Source organism: Gordionus sp. m RMFG-2023, chromosome 5 (assembly GCF_954871325.1).
Source record: "Gordionus sp. m RMFG-2023 chromosome 5, tfGorSpeb1-WG-v2, whole genome shotgun sequence".
In the NCBI taxonomy this organism is placed as follows: Eukaryota; Metazoa; Nematomorpha; class Gordioida; order Chordodea; family Parachordodidae; genus Gordionus; species Gordionus sp. m RMFG-2023.
The window spans coordinates 12,444,377-12,464,122 of NC_088779.1; the positions used below are offsets into that span (position 1 = coordinate 12,444,377).

The 19,746-nt window shown below is 26.6% G+C and overlaps 2 protein-coding genes across 2 annotated transcripts; one reads left to right on the forward strand and one right to left on the reverse strand.

Moving 5' to 3' along the window:
• The first annotated feature begins 341 nt into the window (after positions 1-341).
• Positions 342-7,367, forward strand: LOC135929852 (uncharacterized). The gene is made up of 5 exons (XM_065466583.1): positions 342-434; positions 491-624; positions 6,562-6,700; positions 6,749-6,907; positions 6,958-7,367. The coding sequence occupies exons 1-5, from the start codon at positions 380-382 to the stop codon at positions 7,101-7,103; spliced, it is 633 nt and encodes a 210-aa protein (XP_065322655.1). The 5' UTR covers positions 342-379; the 3' UTR covers positions 7,104-7,367.
• A 641-nt stretch (positions 7,368-8,008) lies between these two features.
• On the reverse strand, positions 8,009-11,367 carry LOC135929672 (methionine aminopeptidase 1D, mitochondrial-like). Its single transcript, XM_065466357.1, has 6 exons — positions 11,095-11,367; positions 10,884-11,049; positions 10,694-10,826; positions 9,748-9,845; positions 9,043-9,090; positions 8,009-8,538 (listed from the first exon to the last, which is right to left on the reverse strand). Exons 1-6 carry the CDS (start codon positions 11,302-11,304, stop codon positions 8,396-8,398), a joined length of 798 nt encoding a protein of 265 aa, XP_065322429.1. The 5' UTR covers positions 11,305-11,367; the 3' UTR covers positions 8,009-8,395.
• Positions 11,368-19,746: the final 8,379 nt, after the last annotated feature.

A 19,746-nucleotide genomic window follows, 5' to 3' on the forward strand; every position in this document is an offset into this window, starting at 1 on the left:
GTGCATTTCTTAATTTCTTCCGGGGAATTGTAACTAAGCTTTATCTTATCAAAATAATTTCTAAAATTTGTTTTTTGTGTATCATATATTATAAAAACAGTTTTCTAATTAAATTACCAATTAATTATGCAGTATTTCACCTTGTATTGATAAATTATTTAATTCTAGCTATTATAAATTTGAAAGACCTTGAAATTTTTAATTAAATTGAAACTTAGATATGTAATGGGAAACTAATTTTTAAGATAAGACTCAAATTACTTTTTTCAATATTTATGTTATTTTTCCAAATAGTCATAGGTAATAATAATAAAAAATAATAATTATAATAGTATATAAAGTAACTTAATTTATACGATTTGAGACAAAAATATTAAATATGAAGCCTATAATATTTTTTATAACATCTTCTCTTCTGGTTAATTCCATACTAAGTAAAAAATAATAATATTGTTTCATTTTACTCTAATATTTTGATATAAATATTTAGCACGCTCTCCTAAATTGAAGGAAGCTGGTATCTACTATCATAGCTCGCCCAATATTGCATTAACTTATCTAGTGTTGGAATTATCTACCAATGCAACATTAGTTGATATTAAAAATGCTGTTAACACATTAAAAGTATGTAACAATTTATGAATACTAATAATCCTCCTTTCAAAAAATTTAAGGCAGTATGCATGTTAAGCCTCAAAAATTAATATATATATTAAATAATATATTTTCCCTTTTTTTAATGTTTAAGAGTTTTTTTTAAGAAAAAAAGGTGTCGATTTTAATATATTATAATTAGTGCTGTAAAAGTTTGGAAAAATGATTGCGTTATTTTTTTCGTTATAGTGCAAAAAATGTAACATGTTACTTAAAAAATAGGCAATTTTATATAAAATTTTATTTTCCCCCCATAGATAAAATAAAAATATATATTATATAAGATAGGTACGTTATGTAACATATTTATTTAAACAATTGATTCAAAATATTGAACAGATAAACAAGGACGCCTAAACACAGCTTTCGCTGGGCTAAATAAACAACCAATCCGATAAATTAGTGATTTAAATCAATATTTTTAATAAAATTTTATTTATTAAATTTGAACAAAATACTTAACGTAGAGTGAGAAATTATTTAATATTCTAAAAAAATATAATTAGTTGTTAATTTCAGGGCTGTGAATCCTCCTAAAAAGGTTTCTGGTTCAGTGAAAAATCTCTGAACCCGAGAGTTTGTAGTGCAGAAAAATAAAGAGTTATTTTAGTAAAAGTAACAAAAACATCAGTTTTTTATACTATATTTTAGCATTTACGATAAAGAATAATTTTATCTTTATATAGAATAAATAATACAATTTAAAAAATAATAGTCTATTTGTTTTTTAAAATTTTACAAGAGAATTATCATGATATCTTCCAAAATCTAAATGTAATTAAAAGATCGATTTTATTTTATGCCTAACTTTGACAATGCATTTTTCATGTATTGAAGTATAATGGTGTAGCGGTGTGTATACATTATTTCAAAGTCTTTTATTTTATTATTTGGTTGATTTTAGGTTTAAATTCTTTAGTGTAAGTCTTAAATGATTTATTGATATTTAGAGATTTAATGTTCATATCAATTGGATTTATCCTAAAGGAACAAAATTTAATATATATTATTCAATTTCTGGTAAAATAGGCAATAAATATGGCTGAAAAAGTTCGGTAATAACTTTTTAACCTTGATATTTTATTTGCATTTGAAGCATCCGCTTGCATAGGTAAATCGAACCTTTTCATTTTTAGAAATTTATCTTCTAACCTTAATATGAATAATAAAATTGTCACCAGAATCCAAAATTAAACAAATTAAGTGTGCGAATAAATATAAATAAACTTGTCAAATGATCTAAAATAATTCTTATAGAACTAAATAATACAATTATATAAATGCTTCTACTAAAACATTCCTATCTTTTTTTGTTATTTCTCGCTATATTCGATGTAAGTGGTGTCGTCGAATTCTTTCTACATATTATCGTGTCTTTAATTTCTCTTACACTTGAATTTATATTTTTTTAAATAAACAGGTTTTCGTGTTAACCTTTTTTGGTCTACTCTTTAACATGTTTATTTTCTCTTGATAATCAAACACTACTCGACATTGGTATTAAAAGAAAACTAGTTTTCCTAAACTATTCCTAAGTTATTAAAATACTCCATATGAAGAAAATACTCTACTGAAGCTGTTGATTGGCTTACAACGAATTAAATGGCTCTGTTAACCATCATTCATTTTTTTATTATTTCTGAAAACATAATTTTATTAACGGGTAGATGTAGCTTGTAATTTTATCATGATTGATAAATATTAAATTGGTTGAATATATAAAATTAGCCACGTTTCATTGCTATTTTGATTTCTTTGTTTGTAAATTTGAAACATATTTGGTTGTTAGAAGATAGGAGTCGATGAAATATTATAATAATATTGATTTTCAGAATGGTGGGTTATAAAAACAACCATATAATAATAATTAAATAATAAACTAATATAGATAATTAATTTATTTTAAAATTTTGTCAAATAACCAAACGTTATAAAAATGATTAAATCGCTTGTTTGATTTGTGTATAATATTTTGTTATAAACAATTGATTTATCCTCAGAAAAGGGGCTAATTAAACCATATTTATCATAATATAATTTAAAAACTAGACTATCATAAAAAGGGAGGAGAGGGAAAGTTTCATAAATGTTAATTTTTGAAACATACTTAACAATTTCACAAGGCTAATAAATGAAGATTATTTTAAATGGGTTAACTATTTTAAATTTGGCTAATACATCATGACATCCGATTGAGAAATAACAGTAGTGAAAATTAAAAATAAAACCACCATTATATTATTAGTCAAAAAAATAAAATTTTAAATTTGGTTTAACAATTTTATTTGAGGATATTCATAATGGTATTCGTTTTCGAAAATGAATGATTTTCTTTCCAGCCTGATATCGTCTAGTTAAATTTTTTTAAACTGTTTGCACATATCAAATTTGAGTGATTCGGTTTTTCATTTGACAGGTATCAAATTAGCTCATGAATTATCAATATTTTTCAATAATTTCGAGACCGGATCATCACCTGAAGTATTAAATTTTTACTTTAATAAAGAAATATTATACAAAGGTAAAAAAATTATGATGAATGATTTTTTCTAATTTAAATCTGTAATCTCTAATTGAAATATTAGTATTTGCATTTGAATTAAATTGCAAAAAATTGATTTTTTATTTTTTTCCCCCAAAAATTTACAAATTTTGTCAACCTTAAATATATATAAAAGTCGCAGGTTTCGATAATTATCAGTGATCTAGTCAGTGAATGCGTGTATCATTTATCATGTTTATCTAGGTAGAGGCCTTCAAAATAACTACGAACAATAGAATCATTATTTGATTCGATTTGAAAATTTTTCTAAAGCTTATAAAAAATAGATTACATTTTGCCAGAGTTGTTAAGGAGCAGAGCTATAAAATAGGCGTTCCTCCTACACTTTTCCTCCAAAAACACCTTGAGAGGGAGCTAGCCTTTTAGGGCTAGAGTGGAGGAGCGCCGCTCCACCGCTCTTTTAAATTTAATGTGGAAATTAGATTAATTTTTAAATATTAATAAATCTATTTACTTGTAAATTAAAATTTAATAAATATGTTCTATTTTATTTAAATGTATGCAATATTAAATGTTGAGCAGAGTTTTATATTGGTTTTTCATCTTATCAGGTAAAATATTAAACATCTGTTTTTCTTTCTTTTTATATTGAAAATTTCTTGGAAAATCTTGTAAGTCATATTAATATTCATTTTATAGATATATGATAAAAGATAGTTTTTGATATTATGGATCCAGACATCATAGAAGAAGAAATCGAATTTCCATTTCCATCATTCAAAGAATATTTTTCTCTTCTAAAAGAGTTAGATCCTAATGAAGCGAATATCAGGGCCAAAAACTATCATTTTCAAAAGTAGCCTCATTCTAAAAAAGCATCTAAAAGTAAATAATCAATAATATCTCAAAGTACCTTCCAAAATTGTCATATGGAATGAACAAAATATGTCTACTAATATGGCAGATAATATTTTAAAAAATTGGGTAGATATCTGATATGCCCAATCCACTAGATAGAATTCGTATTATTGAATTGATTTTGCGAGATAAAATATTAAGTAAACAAAAAGAATAACCATGGGCTTATACGTATGACTCTCAAGAACGCTAATTTATTAAAGAGTATAGCCATGTAAATATTAATATAATCCTTATCTTATTGAAATAAATAAATTTTAGGTTATGGAGCCTTTGGCAAAAGTTTTAAAAATCCATGAAGGGGAGCTTCATATGGAAATGGGTTTCTTAACTCCAACCATTTCTAAACTTATTTCAAATATAAATGACTTAGGAGATTTAGAGTTTTGCCAACCTCTTGTAGAGTCTCTTATAAGCGATATTAATATAAGGTTTATAATAAAAAATAAATTTTCTATTTAAATAACTTTATTGCGGCTATTATCCATTCTGCATTCAAATTAAATTGAGAATGGATAAAAAATGCACAAACTATGGAACTAAAATACAAATTAATTCATTTTTTAAGAAAATAAGTTCCTGATGCAAAAATAGCTACTAGTTCACGGGAACCTGCAATGATTTGGATTTTTGGATTCCATGAAAATGATCAACAGGAAGATAATATAATGAACAAATTTTTTAAATAATGGTATCAAAATTACTATTTTTGATAAATTTCCTGAATTAAAAAATATTTGTATAAAATACAATATCCCACTTTCCTCGTGCTTCGCTAAACAAGTTTTAAGGGAGAGGCGTGGATGTTTGTTAGATTCAAATTTAGAAAATTTATTAATTTTAAAAGCTAATAAAAGATTATAAATATTGTAATATAAATAAAACTTTTATGACAAAAAAATATGATTTTGTTTCGTATACTTTCTTAAAAAAGAAAATCAAAGGAGCGGCTATGGAGTGGCACTCCATTAATTGGAGCGGGATAGCTCTTTTTAAAAATTAATTAGCGGGAGCGGGAGCTAGCTATTTTGAGAAGGTAGGAGAGGGAGCGGGAGCTAGCTACTTTTAAAAAGGACGTTAACAACTCATATTTTGCAAAAAAAATTATAAACAGATGTTGATGTTTTAAAATGACACTTTTAAGTATTCTACTAAAACTAATTGTCATTGGCATATCAAAATTTATAAAAATAATAAACGAAATAAAACCCAATGATTTTATAATGTTATCCGAATAATTGACCAAAAACACCGGATTTCTAGATTAGGAATTGCTTATAAAAAAAATAATAAATTCTTATATATACCTTATTTCTTCAATCTATTATTCTAAAAGTTTATTACAATTTTTTAAAAATGCACGATGATCTCATATAAACATCAAAATATAATACAGTAAAAAATATAAGTATGCTAGATCCGAATTTGATTACAACCAGTTTTTCAAGTATAAATTTCTAGTGATTTCTTCCTTCAAAGATATTACCACTCACTGAAGCCGAGGATCCCTAAATGGATAATATATTAGTTGCAATTTTCGACAAATGGGAAAAATGATCTCCATGGAGCCTCCAACATTCTAATGGACTATTACTAGAAGCGATTCTTAATTCACTAAGATACATTTCAACCTCATGATATTTCGTCATGTATAAAGGAACTATTGTGTAATCAGAGTGTTAATATCATATTTAATTTTGTATTCATTAAATATTTTCTTAAATTTTTCTGATAAAGTTGTTGTCTTTATGTTATATGATGTAGGTAATTAAGAATTCCATTATAAATAATTTCGAATAGAATAATTACGAATATGTAATTTAGAATAATTCGATTCAAATAATTAAGAATTTATTATTTGGCGAATTATTCATATTCGATTCAAATTTTAGAATCAAATAACTGTTCTTTAGTATTCGTAAAATACGAATCGAATATTGAAGAACAAATAATTCGGTAGGCTTATCTGGGCTCAATCCAATAAGGATTGGGTTGTTTTTTGAAGCTAACTTACTTGTGTGCTGTGGGGATATAATATAAAGATTGGAAATGACCACATGATTCCATTTGTTATTATTATATTAAAAGTGTAAAAGTGGGTTTTATTGAATTATATATTTGGTCGTTAGTATATTGCTATATAACCGAATATTAAGTGATTGATCTAAATTGAAAACTCGGCTTAAATTATTAATAAAATTTAAAAAAATATACATAATAAAATATATTATTTCTATGTAAAAAAAATTTTAAGTAAGAAGTAACGCGCTCTTTTTGGGAAAAAATAACGAATAGCGCTCTTTTCCTTCAACTACATATAATATAAAAAAGAATGAATTATATAATTTTAAAAGTGGCCGATAGATATTTATATCGAATTTTTAAATAAAATAACCTTGATTCTTAAGAACTCTATCATTTTGAAATAAATATACGAAGTAAAATAAACGCTCAATAACTTATATCCTTATTTTATTAAATGATAGTTAATGAATTCATGGCTCACCAACAAAAGCAAAATCATAGTGAACATTAAAAAATATAAATACTTCGATATATCAGATGTGTCCAACGTTGTTCAAGCTGAAACATATTTAAATAATCTATTAAAAATGGATTTTGAAAGTTAATCCAATAAATTAATTTAGTTAAAAAATAATTATATATTTTAAGAGACTAAACAATCTCCTTGCTTAAAACATGTTATCATTGGTGATGATGTTTTGTCCAAATTACTACCCCGCCAAGATATTGTCGTCCTATTGATAACAAATATTCCTTTCAAGGATAGAAATTCATTTTATATTATTGCGAACGAATATCCCAATAAAAGTAACAATTAATTAAATACATATATATTTTAATATTCTATATTTATATAGGAATCGTGGTCTTCAATTTTTTTATAGGCCACACTGCAGATCCAGTTAAGAATCATTATAGAGGATCTTATCTATATAAAACTTTTTTTCAATTATTGGAACATATTCAGGAAATTTATGATTTTCATGAAAAGCCTATTTCTTAATTATATGATTAAACTAAATGTAACTAAGGCCTCGTTTAAAGTAACTGTGAAATACCGCGATGGCGCTCAATCGATGCTCATTTATAAAATAGACAATGTTAAATTATATAGCTACGCTATCGTTTAACGATGATTTACGCAACATTCGAACCACATCGCGTTGTTTGGTGGTTACTATAAATGAGGCATAACTAATATTTGTTTATAAATTATATAAATTATAGTCTTTCATTACTAATATATTAAATAAATTATTTCAAATTATTTTTCGCATTTATTTCGTTTTTAAAGAAAATTTACAAAATTCACATATTTTTTCTGATGTTGAAACTATATATTAAAAAAAGTTATATAGTATGTAGAAAAGGTGCTTGAATCATTCATATAGGTATAATGCCTTAGGGTCAAATGTTGGTTGAGAAACCCTTTTAAAAAAGAGGTTGATTTTTAAGGTTATGTCAATTAAAAATTTTAAATATCTTGTCTAATTTAATAATTTACATGCATATTATTAATTGAGTTGGCAAATAATTAAATTTGGCAATATATAACGAAATGTCATTTTCTAAACAAAGTATGTCTTTTTATGTTAAAAAAAATTGATCGAATATTTGGATGTTGACTTTATAAAACACAAAAAAACCACCAAGTAAGAGAAGCCCATTTGGTAGGTGAGGACTGATTAACATATTTTATTAAAAACAGTTTTATTCATTCTATTATAAGAGCTCAATGTGTTTACCACAGGCTTAGGTCCTGTAGAGGCAACCGTAGATCTGGGCTGTAAAATCATTGATAAAATATAGGTGTTGCCCTAGCCAGAGAAAATATTATTTTCATATTTTCTTTCCAATTACATTTTCTTTGATCAAATAAATATTAATTAAAGTATTAAAGGAATTTTTTTATTAATTTAAGGGATGGGAATAATATTTTTAATAAATAGATCATAAAATTATCAATCATTGTCATTGCCGAATATTCAAATTTAATAAATAACATTAGAGAATAAAATAAATGTTTTAGTTATTCGGGCTAAGACCCAAAGATTTTTTTTACTTGGTCTCGGCGACCTTTTTTTAAAAAAGTTTGTATTCAAACAAAATATTTAATAGGACCCAAGAATCAATATTGAGAATGAGAAAAAACTAAACATTTACAAATCTTTTGGTTTGAATTATTTATAATTAGGTTTTCGACTAAATATATTTAACAAAAATATATTAAATTTAACAAGATAATCCCACAATCAATAAAGTAACGTTAATAAATTTGCGTATTTAATTTATGATTTAATCTGTCAATACTTCTGCGCCGCTCTCGGTTATCATAATAGTTCTCTCAAATTTAGCCGTTCGTCTCAAATCTTTAGTTGAAAAGGTACAAGTATTCGGCCATAAATAGACCTTCGGTTTTCCTTCAGTGATAATAGGTTCTATATTAATTTTTTAAATATTTTAAATTACTTTAATCATTTAAAAATAAATATAATTAAAAAACTACTATGAACCGACTTAATTCAATTTTAAAGTGTTTATAAAGGTTCGATAAGGTTCTGAAAATTAAATGCTTCATTTCCGTTTTCATGGTTCGGTTTGATTGGGGATTAATTAAAATTTGATAGCTTTAGTTGAGAATTCAACATTCTGTTATTTATAATCCATTTATCATTTATATAATTTTGGTTCGCTTCTCTGTCTTTATTTTTTTTAAATTTATAATTCCTATATATCTAATTTTTAAAAAAACCTTAGATTAGGACGATTTGTAATAAATGCCCTCTATCTACAGAACGCAAATTTTAGTTAACTATTTTTAAAAAAAATATATTATTTTATATTGAAATTCAAATAAAAAGCTGTAAAATATAATTAAAATTGTTAAATAGTAATTTGGAATAATCAATGAAATATAATAGTTTTGATATTTTCTTTATAACCTATAGTAAATATCATCCCTTTTTCCATATGACCGGGAATATAAGAACCTTAATTAAAATATATATATTAAAAAATATATATAATTTTTCTCATAAATGATGGTCTAAAATTTATCCGTTTAATTTAGATACATACGGAAGATTTCTGCATCATTTTCTTAACCTAAGAAAACTCGAATGCATAAATATTGATTCAAACATCGATTTTGACATTCAAATCAGAGACCTGCTCAAGTAAAATTTTAGGCCCGACCAGGATTCAATTTTTTTGTTCAGCCTTGGCAAAATTTTTCGCTTTGGGCGGGCTCAATTAAAATATTTTGTACCATGATATTAATTTTTTTTAATATCAGGCTGGTGAATTCTAAAAAAATTATGTTTTCTCTTGTTTAACAAAATAAAATAAAAAGAGATAATTAGTGATAGGACAAAGCAATTAGTGATCCTTACTTTATTTAACTTCATAAAAATTTATTTAAATTATATGTTAATTAAAATTTTCCGGCTAAGCACCTAAAATAAAAATATGAACCAGGTCAGTTTGAAAAATAAAAATTTCGGCCTTGCTTGAGCCAAAAAAAAAATTGAATTTGCAGGTCTCTAAAAATTTTATACTTCTTCCATATCAATCTGGATCTTATATCTTTCTATAAATAATGTTTATATATTTAATTATATTTTGTAATAGTTTATAATATATATTACCGTCAAAAGTTATTTGAGGAGATTCGTATAGATTTTTGCCTATTCCATGACCAGCAAACTCAGGAATTACAGAAAATCTAGAATTCTTCAAAGTTTCCCTTTTTAGAGCAATTTATATGTAATATATAAAAATATAATTTTATAAAAAAGAAATAAAATTTTGATAGAAAAACGTTGTTGGTAGAATAAAATTGCTTTTGTAGTTGAAAAGGTAAATTATTGAATAATGTCATTGAAAATATTCTAAAGTTAAAAAACCTTGATTTTGTCGATTTTAAAAAATAGTGAAATAAAGATTTTAACCAAAAAAATGTTTCATCAAATGAGGGCCAAACCTTTCTGCCATTTATTTTACATGGTTTCCAGATAGAATTTTTCTAGAGGGAAAAAATATTATTACAATGGTAAAATGCACAGACACATTTTTTAGAGAAAAAATTAACAAATTTATTATGTTTTATTGTTAGTTATTTTGTGCAATGTTAAAATTTTTACGTCATTCTTGTGCTTTATGAATACTTTTGCATTTTTTTAGATTGCATCATTTTTTGTGCTGCTTGCATATTTTGTGAAATTTGGCATGCATTTCTATTTAAATATTAAGTTCCTTGTGGAACTTTATATTTTTTATTTTTGCCAAATCTATAAATCGCTTTATTAAATTTTGTTTCATTTTTGAAAATATTTTTAAAGAATTTAAATCAAATATAACAAATCGATTAATGATTTTATTTTCGATTTTGAAAATATTTTTAAAGAATTTAATTAAATTGACTAATGCTTTTATTATTGGTACAAATATGAATAAGGAATACTATCAAACGAATAATATAATTAATTGATTCAAGCAAAAATATGAATTGAATAGGATAATGCAAATATTCAATTTTATTTTATATTTATGTAAATATTATATCATATTTGTATGAAGGATCAATAGAACTACCTCACAATTTTTCCTATAATATTAAAACGTTGCCCTTCTTTACAAGATGAAATTATATTATATGTACATTTTTTTGCCATTTCACATAATTCAAGGGCCTGTTTATCAACATCACCAATCAAAACTGTATCAGCTATATCAATATGATACCCTTGATAATAAACTGCAAAATCAACAGTGAGAATATCACCTGCACTTAACAAATAAAAATCCGGCATGCCATGATTGGCAACATTATTAGGTGATATAAATGAAGATCTTACATATTTTCTATATCCAAATAAAGATGGATAGGCATTATTTTCAATAATTTTTTGATATATGATATAATCAACACTATTTGTTGTCATCCCTATCTTTAATATAATAAATGAAATATATAAATAAAATAAATAATATACAGCAATATTTTCAAAAACATGTTTCATTATCTTTTTAGCCAATCTTCCTACAGTCCTCATTCCTTCTATGTCAATTTCATTATATGAAATTTTGGGTAATATTACAAAATTTTCTTTAATATCTTCCCCTACATTGTCATATATGTATTTAGGTCTAGGAATTGAAATTGGGATAGTATAAATACGTTTCCTGTATTGTGTAGTAAGCATAGGACGAAAGACATAGTAGTTAAAATATAAGTCATCCTTGTTTAAATACTTTATAAGTTTTTTTAAAACCATATGGGAATTTATCTGAATGCATGCTTTATGGAAACCTCTATTGATTGCGATTCACGAATTAATTTGCGAATTCCGGTGAAATAATCAGCCTTTTGTAAAATTTTCTATCTCTGCTTCTTTGATAAAGATCAAGATTTAATGTAACCTTTAACGTGGCTGTTAAATTTAAAATTTTGACTAAACTTATCTTTAACGATGCTGTAAAATTTAAATCATTGACTTGACTTATTTATGTTAAAATCCATAGTCGTAGAGAGGGGGAGGGGCAAGGTTAAATATCCCCCCTTCAGAAATTTATCACTTTTTGTAAATATCATTTTTAGTTAATAAAAAATATCCCCCTTAGTCCTCCCCCCACTCCCTGACCCTCAAATATGTATGCACATATCTTAAATAATAATTTGAAAGAAAGAATGTAAAAGTTGATATTTTTTTATAAAACTATTCATCATAAATATATAGATTTTTGGAAAATAAATTTATAAAATGAACCAAAAATGTTTTTTAATAAATGGAATATAAGCCAAAGATAAGTCTTAAGACAGAAGTGAAATGTATTATAATTATTAATAATAAATCCATAAAATTATTAAATAATGAAATTTATCAAATATAGTTTTTTATAAAGTGAGTAATTTTAATTTATTTATCTTAATAAAAGTAAAATATAATTATAAAACTATTGATAAAATTAAATCATAAATTAAAAAAATATTAAAGCACAATACAAACAGTGGAATATTATATGTGGTAGATTTACAGTATATCTAATTATCAAATGACAATCAAGTAATTTTTACCAATATAGCGAATTATATATAAAAGTTTGATGGAAGGCAACAAATAAGTTTTAAATATTTTTATCACATAATACTTTATTACTAAATTTTATATTTTTCTAACATGTATTTATATCAATTCACAATCAATTAATCTAAAAATGTTAATGCTAAAAATGGTTAATTTAATAATAATAACAAATTAATGTATGAATGTATATAAAAAACAAATTTAATGATTCTAAATATTGTCCATCTCTAACATTCCACCCTCCAAAGAAATCCAGCCTAGGTCTCTTTGAGTGCCGAAAAATCGTCCCGATGTTCTTGATTTTTTACTATTATTATCGTTTCATATGTCACTTTGCTTTTATCTTTTAGCGTTGTCTTGCTTTTGTCACGTTTTATCGTTGGCTTGTTTTCACCTCGTTGGTTTGTTATTAACGTTTCGTCTCTTTGCTTATTTGTTTTTGTTCACCTTCCATAGTCATTATTATCATTTTTTTATATTATTTTTCAAATCATTATCATTATTATTAGTTAATCAAGAATAATTAGGAATCATAAGAATAGATCCAATTGAATATAAGAATCGATCCAATTGAATATAATCATCATTTAGAAAATAATATTGAATTTGTAAGAATGTATAAAGAATCGCGTTTTAATGTTTTTTTTTTTATTATTTGTGTCGCGTTTTATACAATTTTTTATATTATTTATTTTGCGTTTTATATCGTTTTTTTTTATATTTATAATGTTTTATATCATTTTTTTTTTATTTATATATTTTTTGTTTATTTTTATTTTACATTGAGTTTTATATAGTTTTTTTTTATATTTATTTAGTTTTTTTTTGTTTATTTTTATGTCAAAAAATAATTTTCCATTGATAAAGTCAAAATTAAAGATTTAAATGAGATATATTATTAATCATATCCTTTTTATAACTTCTCCCTCCTTAAAATTTTAAGAGATTTTTAAATTTAAATCCTTTCATCTTAAGTATAAATAAGATTTCACAGTTCCTACAATTACTTTTTTTACTATAAATCGTGGATTCTATTTTATTTAAAGTTTTCCATATAGAGATTTCATCTATTTCATTTGTGTTACTTGTTATATTTGTATCATCAGAGTTTTCTTTATTTAAAATTTCATAGTTATTAAAGTCATTATACTGAAAATTTTCATTAGTTGACATTTCATTGTCTTTATAATCATCACAATAATTATTTTCACATTTTGAATTTATTATAAGAGTTTCCTTAATATTAATGTTTTCTCTAATATTAGTATCATCGACTTTTATAGACATTTCATTGTCTTTATAATCATCACAATAATTATTTTCACATTTTGAATTTATTATAAGAGTTTCTTTAATTTTAATGTTTTCTCTAATATTAGTATCATCGACTTTTATAGACATTTCATTGTCTTTATAATCATCACAATAATTATTTTCACATTTTGAATTTATGACTATGGAAGGTGAACAAAAACAAATAAGCAAAGAGACGAAACGTTAATAACAAACCAACGAGATGAAAACAAGCCAACGATAAAACGTGACAAAAGCAAGAAAACGCTAAAAGATAAAAGCAAAGTGACATATGAAACGATAATAATAGTAAAAAATCAAGAACATCGGGACGATTTTTCGGCACTCAAAGAGACCTAGGCTGGATTTCTTTGGAGGGTGGAATGTTAGAGATGGACAATATTTAGAATCATTAAATTGGTTTTTTATATACATTCATACATTAATTTGTTATTATTATTAAATTAACCATTTTTGATATTTTTATTTATTTGAAAAATTAATATTTAATCCAATTTTTTAACAAAAAAGTCTTATATTTTTTAATCAGCTGTTTTTACTTTTTCCTCTTTCATATTGCAATTAACGAAACCAGCATTTTTCAATTTTTTGTTAAGAATCATAATTTTTAAGATGGAAATAGATATTTCAAATGATATGAATTCCAATAGAGAAAATGCATTTTTATGAGTTCCAACAAGTATTACGAAGTGGAATTTTTCAATTTTGACTTTCTGCATTATGGACATGGATGACTACAACTCTGTGATATTGCGCCCGAGTGGTTTGAAAGGAAATTTTATCATGTCCTCGCTTAATATAAATGGTTTAATGAATAAATTAACCATTTTTCTAAGGCTCATGGTCGACGAAAAAATGGATGTGATCGCGATACAGGAGACCCACTCAAAAGATAATAATATGGCTACCTTTAATAACTTTGAAATGTATAGTTCTGGCACCACTTCCAATAATTGGTCGGGGGTTGCTTTCTTTATCAGCAAAAGATTATGCAAATACGTGGATAAATTTGTGCCCATTTCGGAGAGATGCTGTTTACTATACCTGAATACCTGCTTCAGGCAAACAATCTTAGTTAATGTCTATGCCCCGCCTAGAAGAAACGAACGGCTCGCATTCCTTGATGACCTCGAAAACATTGTAAACTCTCTTCCTAGGAGTCGTAATTTGATAATCCTTGGGGATTTAAATACTAGGATCGGAAAAGATGACTCCTTTATTAGAGATGGGGTAATTGGGAATGCAACTCTCTCTCAATTAAACAGTGATGACAGCAGAAAGTTATTGGAGATGTGCAGGAGTATAAACCTCAAGGTCGAAAATACTTTCTTTTCACACAGTGAATTAAATACCCTAACCTTCAGTAGAAATAATATCAAGTCTCAGATTGATTTTATCATCTCGAACATCCATAGTTGGTTTATCGATGTAAAAGTAATGCCAAATATTAATATTTCTGATCATAAATTAATCAGAGCCAGTATTACTGTGAAAAATTTATGGGGAAACTCTCGGCGTCCTTCTCTTCAACCCCAGCCGAGATACCTGTCCTGGAAGAGAAATGCAACACACCTGCAACGCCCTGCAGTCAAACTACAGCTCGATCTATTCTTAAATGATAGGGAGGCAACTTTCTTATCCTCGTCGGAGTCTCAATCTGTCGAAGAATGTTGGGCGTCTTTCAAAAACAACTTGTTTGATGCCTACAACCATCTCCCTAACATCAACATTTCTCCACCAAGACAGGAATGGCTATCCGAGGACACCATTCGTATGATAGCTCAACTCAAGTTACGAGGTGAGCGCGATGGTCAATTATGGACCTCAATTCATAGACTCCTAAGGAGAGATAGAAGGATCTTCATTGCTAAAAAGGCTTTTGAGATAGACAGGGATATGAGGGAAAATAGAACTTTCGACGCCTACAAGAAACTAAATTATTTTTGTAAAGCCAAAGTGTTCAAGACACTTCCAACTATAAGACTGGATAATAATAGGTTAATTACTGACCCCGACGAACAGATAGCGTTATGGCTTGACCACTATATGGGAGTCTTTGATTCTAGGAGGCCTACCTTAATCCCATCCACTAGTCAAAATGCTGGACAATTGGACGCAAACTTTTCATCGGCGGAAATTGTGGCCGCTATTAAGAAGCTTAGGAATAATAAATCTCCGGGTACAGATAACATTACAGGAGAACATCTGAAAGCAGCTCCCTTAACGATCTCTCGGTTCTTACTTCCTTTGTTTAACAAGATATGGTTGACTGGGATGATGCCAGCGGATTGGAATAAGACTATCTTTTGCAACTTCCCGAAAATTCCAAATCCATCTAAATTCAAGGATTATAGAGCCATCGCTCTCACGTCTATTGCATCAAAAGTTTTTATGGTTCTTTTAAAAAATCGCATTCTTTCCTCTACACCAAACCTTTTGTCTAAATACATTTGTGCTTACCGTCCAGGTAGAAATATAAACGAACCAATATTAGCTTTAAAGATTATAATGCAGAAATGTCAGAAGTATAAATTACCTTTTTACTTTATTTTTATCGACTTTAAACGTGCTTTTGATAATGTTAACCATGATGCGCTTTGGAAGATTTTAACCGAATGTGGCATTGACTCTAATATTATAAGGATCCTTAAAACACATTATAGTAGTCTTTTTGCCTCCTTAAAAATCAATAATAAGGTTTCTCCATCTTTTAGGACAAAAAAAGGGGTAAAACAAGGATGTGTTCTTTCCCCGCTTTTGTTTAATATACTTATGAATAAAATCATAGTAGATACGCTGGCTACTGCGAATCTCTTAGAATTAAGTTCCAGTCAGTCTTTTTTCTTGGAAAATAGGGTGATATCTTATGCTGACGACATAGTTTTGATAACAAAAAGTTTGGAAGAAACCCAAAATTTGATCGCTATATTAAACTCCTTTAGTCTTAAGGTTGGCCTGGATATTAACTTTGATAAAACAGTGATAATGCCCTCGTCCCAGGCGCCTCTTCTGAATAATTTGGTGGTGGGGGGAAAGTTGGTTAAGGTGGTAGAATCTTTTAAATATCTAGGCGTAACCATTGACAATAAAGGTAGTTGTAAAGAAGAACTAAAAATTCGTTTACAAAATGCTAGGGCGGCTTTTTATAAATTTTTTAAACTGTGGAAAGCTAGAGAGATATCCGTTTTCACAAGACTCTGTATTTTCAACTCAACCATCATCCCGATTCTCTTTTATGGCGGTGATACATGGGAGATTACCAAGACCGAAACTAGGAAATTACAAACGTTTGTAAATAAATGCCTTAGAATAATAAATGGAATCTTCTACCCTAATATTATCTCAAATGAAAATCTTTGGAAGAAATCTAACCATACCCAGGTTCACGTATCTTTAAAAAAGAAACGTCTTACTTTCTTTGCCCATATTTTAAGAAATCATAGCAACAATAGCCTTGTTATTGATGCCATTAATTGGTTATACTCCTTTAATGGGAAAACATATTGCAAATATAAGACATTATGGTTCTACAGAGCCTTGAAGGACATAATGGATCTAAACTTAAATTTGAAGCAATTCCTAAGGCTAAATAAAAACAAAAAATCTATAAAAAAACTACTAAAAATTAAATCGAATTACCTAAACCTCTCATAATTTTTTCTGTATTTTTCAGGTTATTTAATTTCTTCATCTCTCAATTTTACCTCTTGATTTTGTCTTTCACCTTTTCTGTGAATTACTTACTCCACTGACTTCAGCTTTTATTTATCTTATTTTCTGAAAAAACTGCATGGTTAACATTATCAATAGCTCTGTTATAATTCACAAATGTAAAGCAGAAGGGGGTTTTGTACTTAGTTTTTCTGCATGATTATTTTTTTCTAAATTAATTTTTGGATCCAGTATTTTCTTTTCTTGGCCTGTATATACTTATGTATTTTTGGTGTGGGTGATATGCTTTTTTTCCATGCTATAGGATGTATAAGCCTTAAATTTCTGTGGTCTTAGTTTTTGGGTAGTTACTTAGGTAGGATTTTTGATCCATCCCACTGCAGTAGTTCCGCTCTCCCATATTTTCTATTTAAATGAGGGCAAATAGGTAGCGATATTGTTATAGATGCTAGTTATTTTTTGAATTTTCTGCTGTGATATTATCTGGCCCTGGAGCTTTTGCTTTTTCTTAGTGTTTTTTTCTAAGTCTTTGTTCACTTGTTATTTCATTTATGGAGAAACCAGTCGACAGGGGGGTGGCGAGGTTTGTAAATATGTTTTGTTGGTAGAGTCTTTCCGTGAATGATAGACTATCATATAACAATCAAGCCAAAATGCCTTTTGTTTAATCCTGGCCAACAATTACTTTTCCATTTTCCTAAAACTTACGGAGCTGGTTCCTATTTCTGCGTCATAGTTTCCTTTCTCTCATATCGTTATCACTATCAAAGACCTTTTTCGCTATATAATCTATCTATCACTCCATAGAGTATTTTTGTTTCTCTGGAAAAAGGAAATAATAACCGTTTGTTGTGTGGTGTTCGTTGCTGGATAGTCATAAACCGATTACTGACTAGTTTTTGCCTATTCACTGGAATTTTTACCTTTTAAACAATTTGTGGTAAACCCATTTTAGCTTTTCCTTATTTTCATGAATAATTTCTATTCTCAATGGATATGAACATATTCTCAATTAGTTCTAAGTAACTATCAAGGCTTACATTAGATGTTAAACTTAAAATTAGCCACCACCCACCCTTAAAGTAATTAAATTATTTTGGCAGTTCATGGGTATAGGCTTTTGTTTTTGCCCATTTCTTTTGTTGATTAGCCTATAGACGTTTAAGCGACAGTTCTCGGACTGTTGCGCGTACAAGTACGTGCGGCTTGCCCACAAACGTGTGAAGGGCTCCTCATTTTTTTTTCTCCCCTAAATTAACTATCCAGTTTGATGGATTTTGAGGAAAACCTAGCGTAGCTCTGTTTCCACAACCAGAGGGCGAAAACGCTTTTATCACGTATCACGTAAATTAACCATTTTTAGCATTAACATTTTTAGGTTAATTGATTGTGAATTGATATAAATACATGTTAGAAAAATATAAAATTTAGTAATAAAGTATTATGTGATAAAATATTTAAAAACTTATTTGTTGCCTTCCATCAAAATTTTATGGTGGCAGCGGAAAAAGTATCAATGGACACTGGAATGGTGGAAATGGACATTGGATTACTCTAAATGAAATAAATATCAAGTTAAATATAATTCTGAAAGATTATAAATTCTATTGGATATCATGTAAGAAATTACAAATTAGCAATGAAACCATTAGAAATAAAATAAAAAAAATGATATAATTATAAGCACAAATAAAAATAATTATAAAATAAAGTACATATTTGATGAACTTAAATTTTTTTTGAAATAAAGTAAAATTTTATTGATATGAATTATCCTATTGGGAGTGAAGACAATATAAGGAATTATATTGACGAAGTAGAAATTTTTTTTTTAACTAATGAAGTTAGAAATAGCAGTAGATATTTAATTTATAAACTGCCTGATCATCTATATGTAAAGATGAAGGCATTTGAACCAAGAGACAGAGATTCAACTTTTGAGGAAGCTATTACAATATTGAAATTATTATGTAACTATAAAGTAAGAGCAAATATAAAAGTCAATGATACTAATATTAGAGAAAACATTAAAATTAAAGAAACTCTTATAATAAATTCAAAATGTGAAAATAATTATTGTGATGATTATAAAGACAATGAAATGTCTATAAAAGTCGATGATACTAATATTAGAGAAAACATTAAAATTAAAGAAACTCTTATAATAAATTCAAAATGTGAAAATAATTATTGTGATGATTATAAAGACAATGAAATGTCTATAAAAGTCGATGATACTAATATTAGAGAAAACATTAATATTAAGGAAACTCTTATAATAAATTCAAAATGTGAAAATAATTATTGTGATGATTATAAAGACAATGAAATGTCAACTAATGAAAATTTTCAGTATAATGACTTTAATAACTATGAAATTTTAAATAAAGAAAACTCTGATGATACAAATATAACAAGTAACACAAATGAAATAGATGAAATCTCTATATGGAAAACTTTAAATAAAATAGAATCCACGATTTATAGTAAAAAAAGTAATTGTAGGAACTGTGAAATCTTATTTATACTTAAGATGAAAGCATTTAAATTTAAAAATCTCTTAAAGTTTTAAGG

What these genes read in the sequence shown, in the direction of transcription:
- LOC135929852 (XM_065466583.1), top strand. Translation starts at nt 380, where the DNA reads ATGAAGCCTATAATATTTTTTATAACATCTTCTCTTCTGGTTAATTCC. An exon ending in ATGCTGTTAACACATTAAAA is followed by an intron (nt 625 to 6,561) that starts GTATGTAACAAT and finishes ATTAAATGATAG; the next exon opens with TTAATGAATTCATGGCTCAC. An exon ending in GAACGAATATCCCAATAAAA is followed by an intron (nt 6,908 to 6,957) that starts GTAACAATTAAT and finishes ATATTTATATAG; the next exon opens with GAATCGTGGTCTTCAATTTT.
- LOC135929672 (XM_065466357.1), bottom strand. Translation starts at nt 11,304, where the DNA reads ATGCTTACTACACAATACAGGAAACGTATTTATACTATCCCAATTTCA. An exon ending in ATGTTTTTGAAAATATTGCT is followed by an intron (nt 11,050 to 11,094) that starts GTATATTATTTA and finishes ATTATATTAAAG; the next exon opens with ATAGGGATGACAACAAATAG. An exon ending in AGGGATGATATTTACTATAG is followed by an intron (nt 8,539 to 9,042) that starts GTTATAAAGAAA and finishes AAATTAATATAG; the next exon opens with AACCTATTATCACTGAAGGA.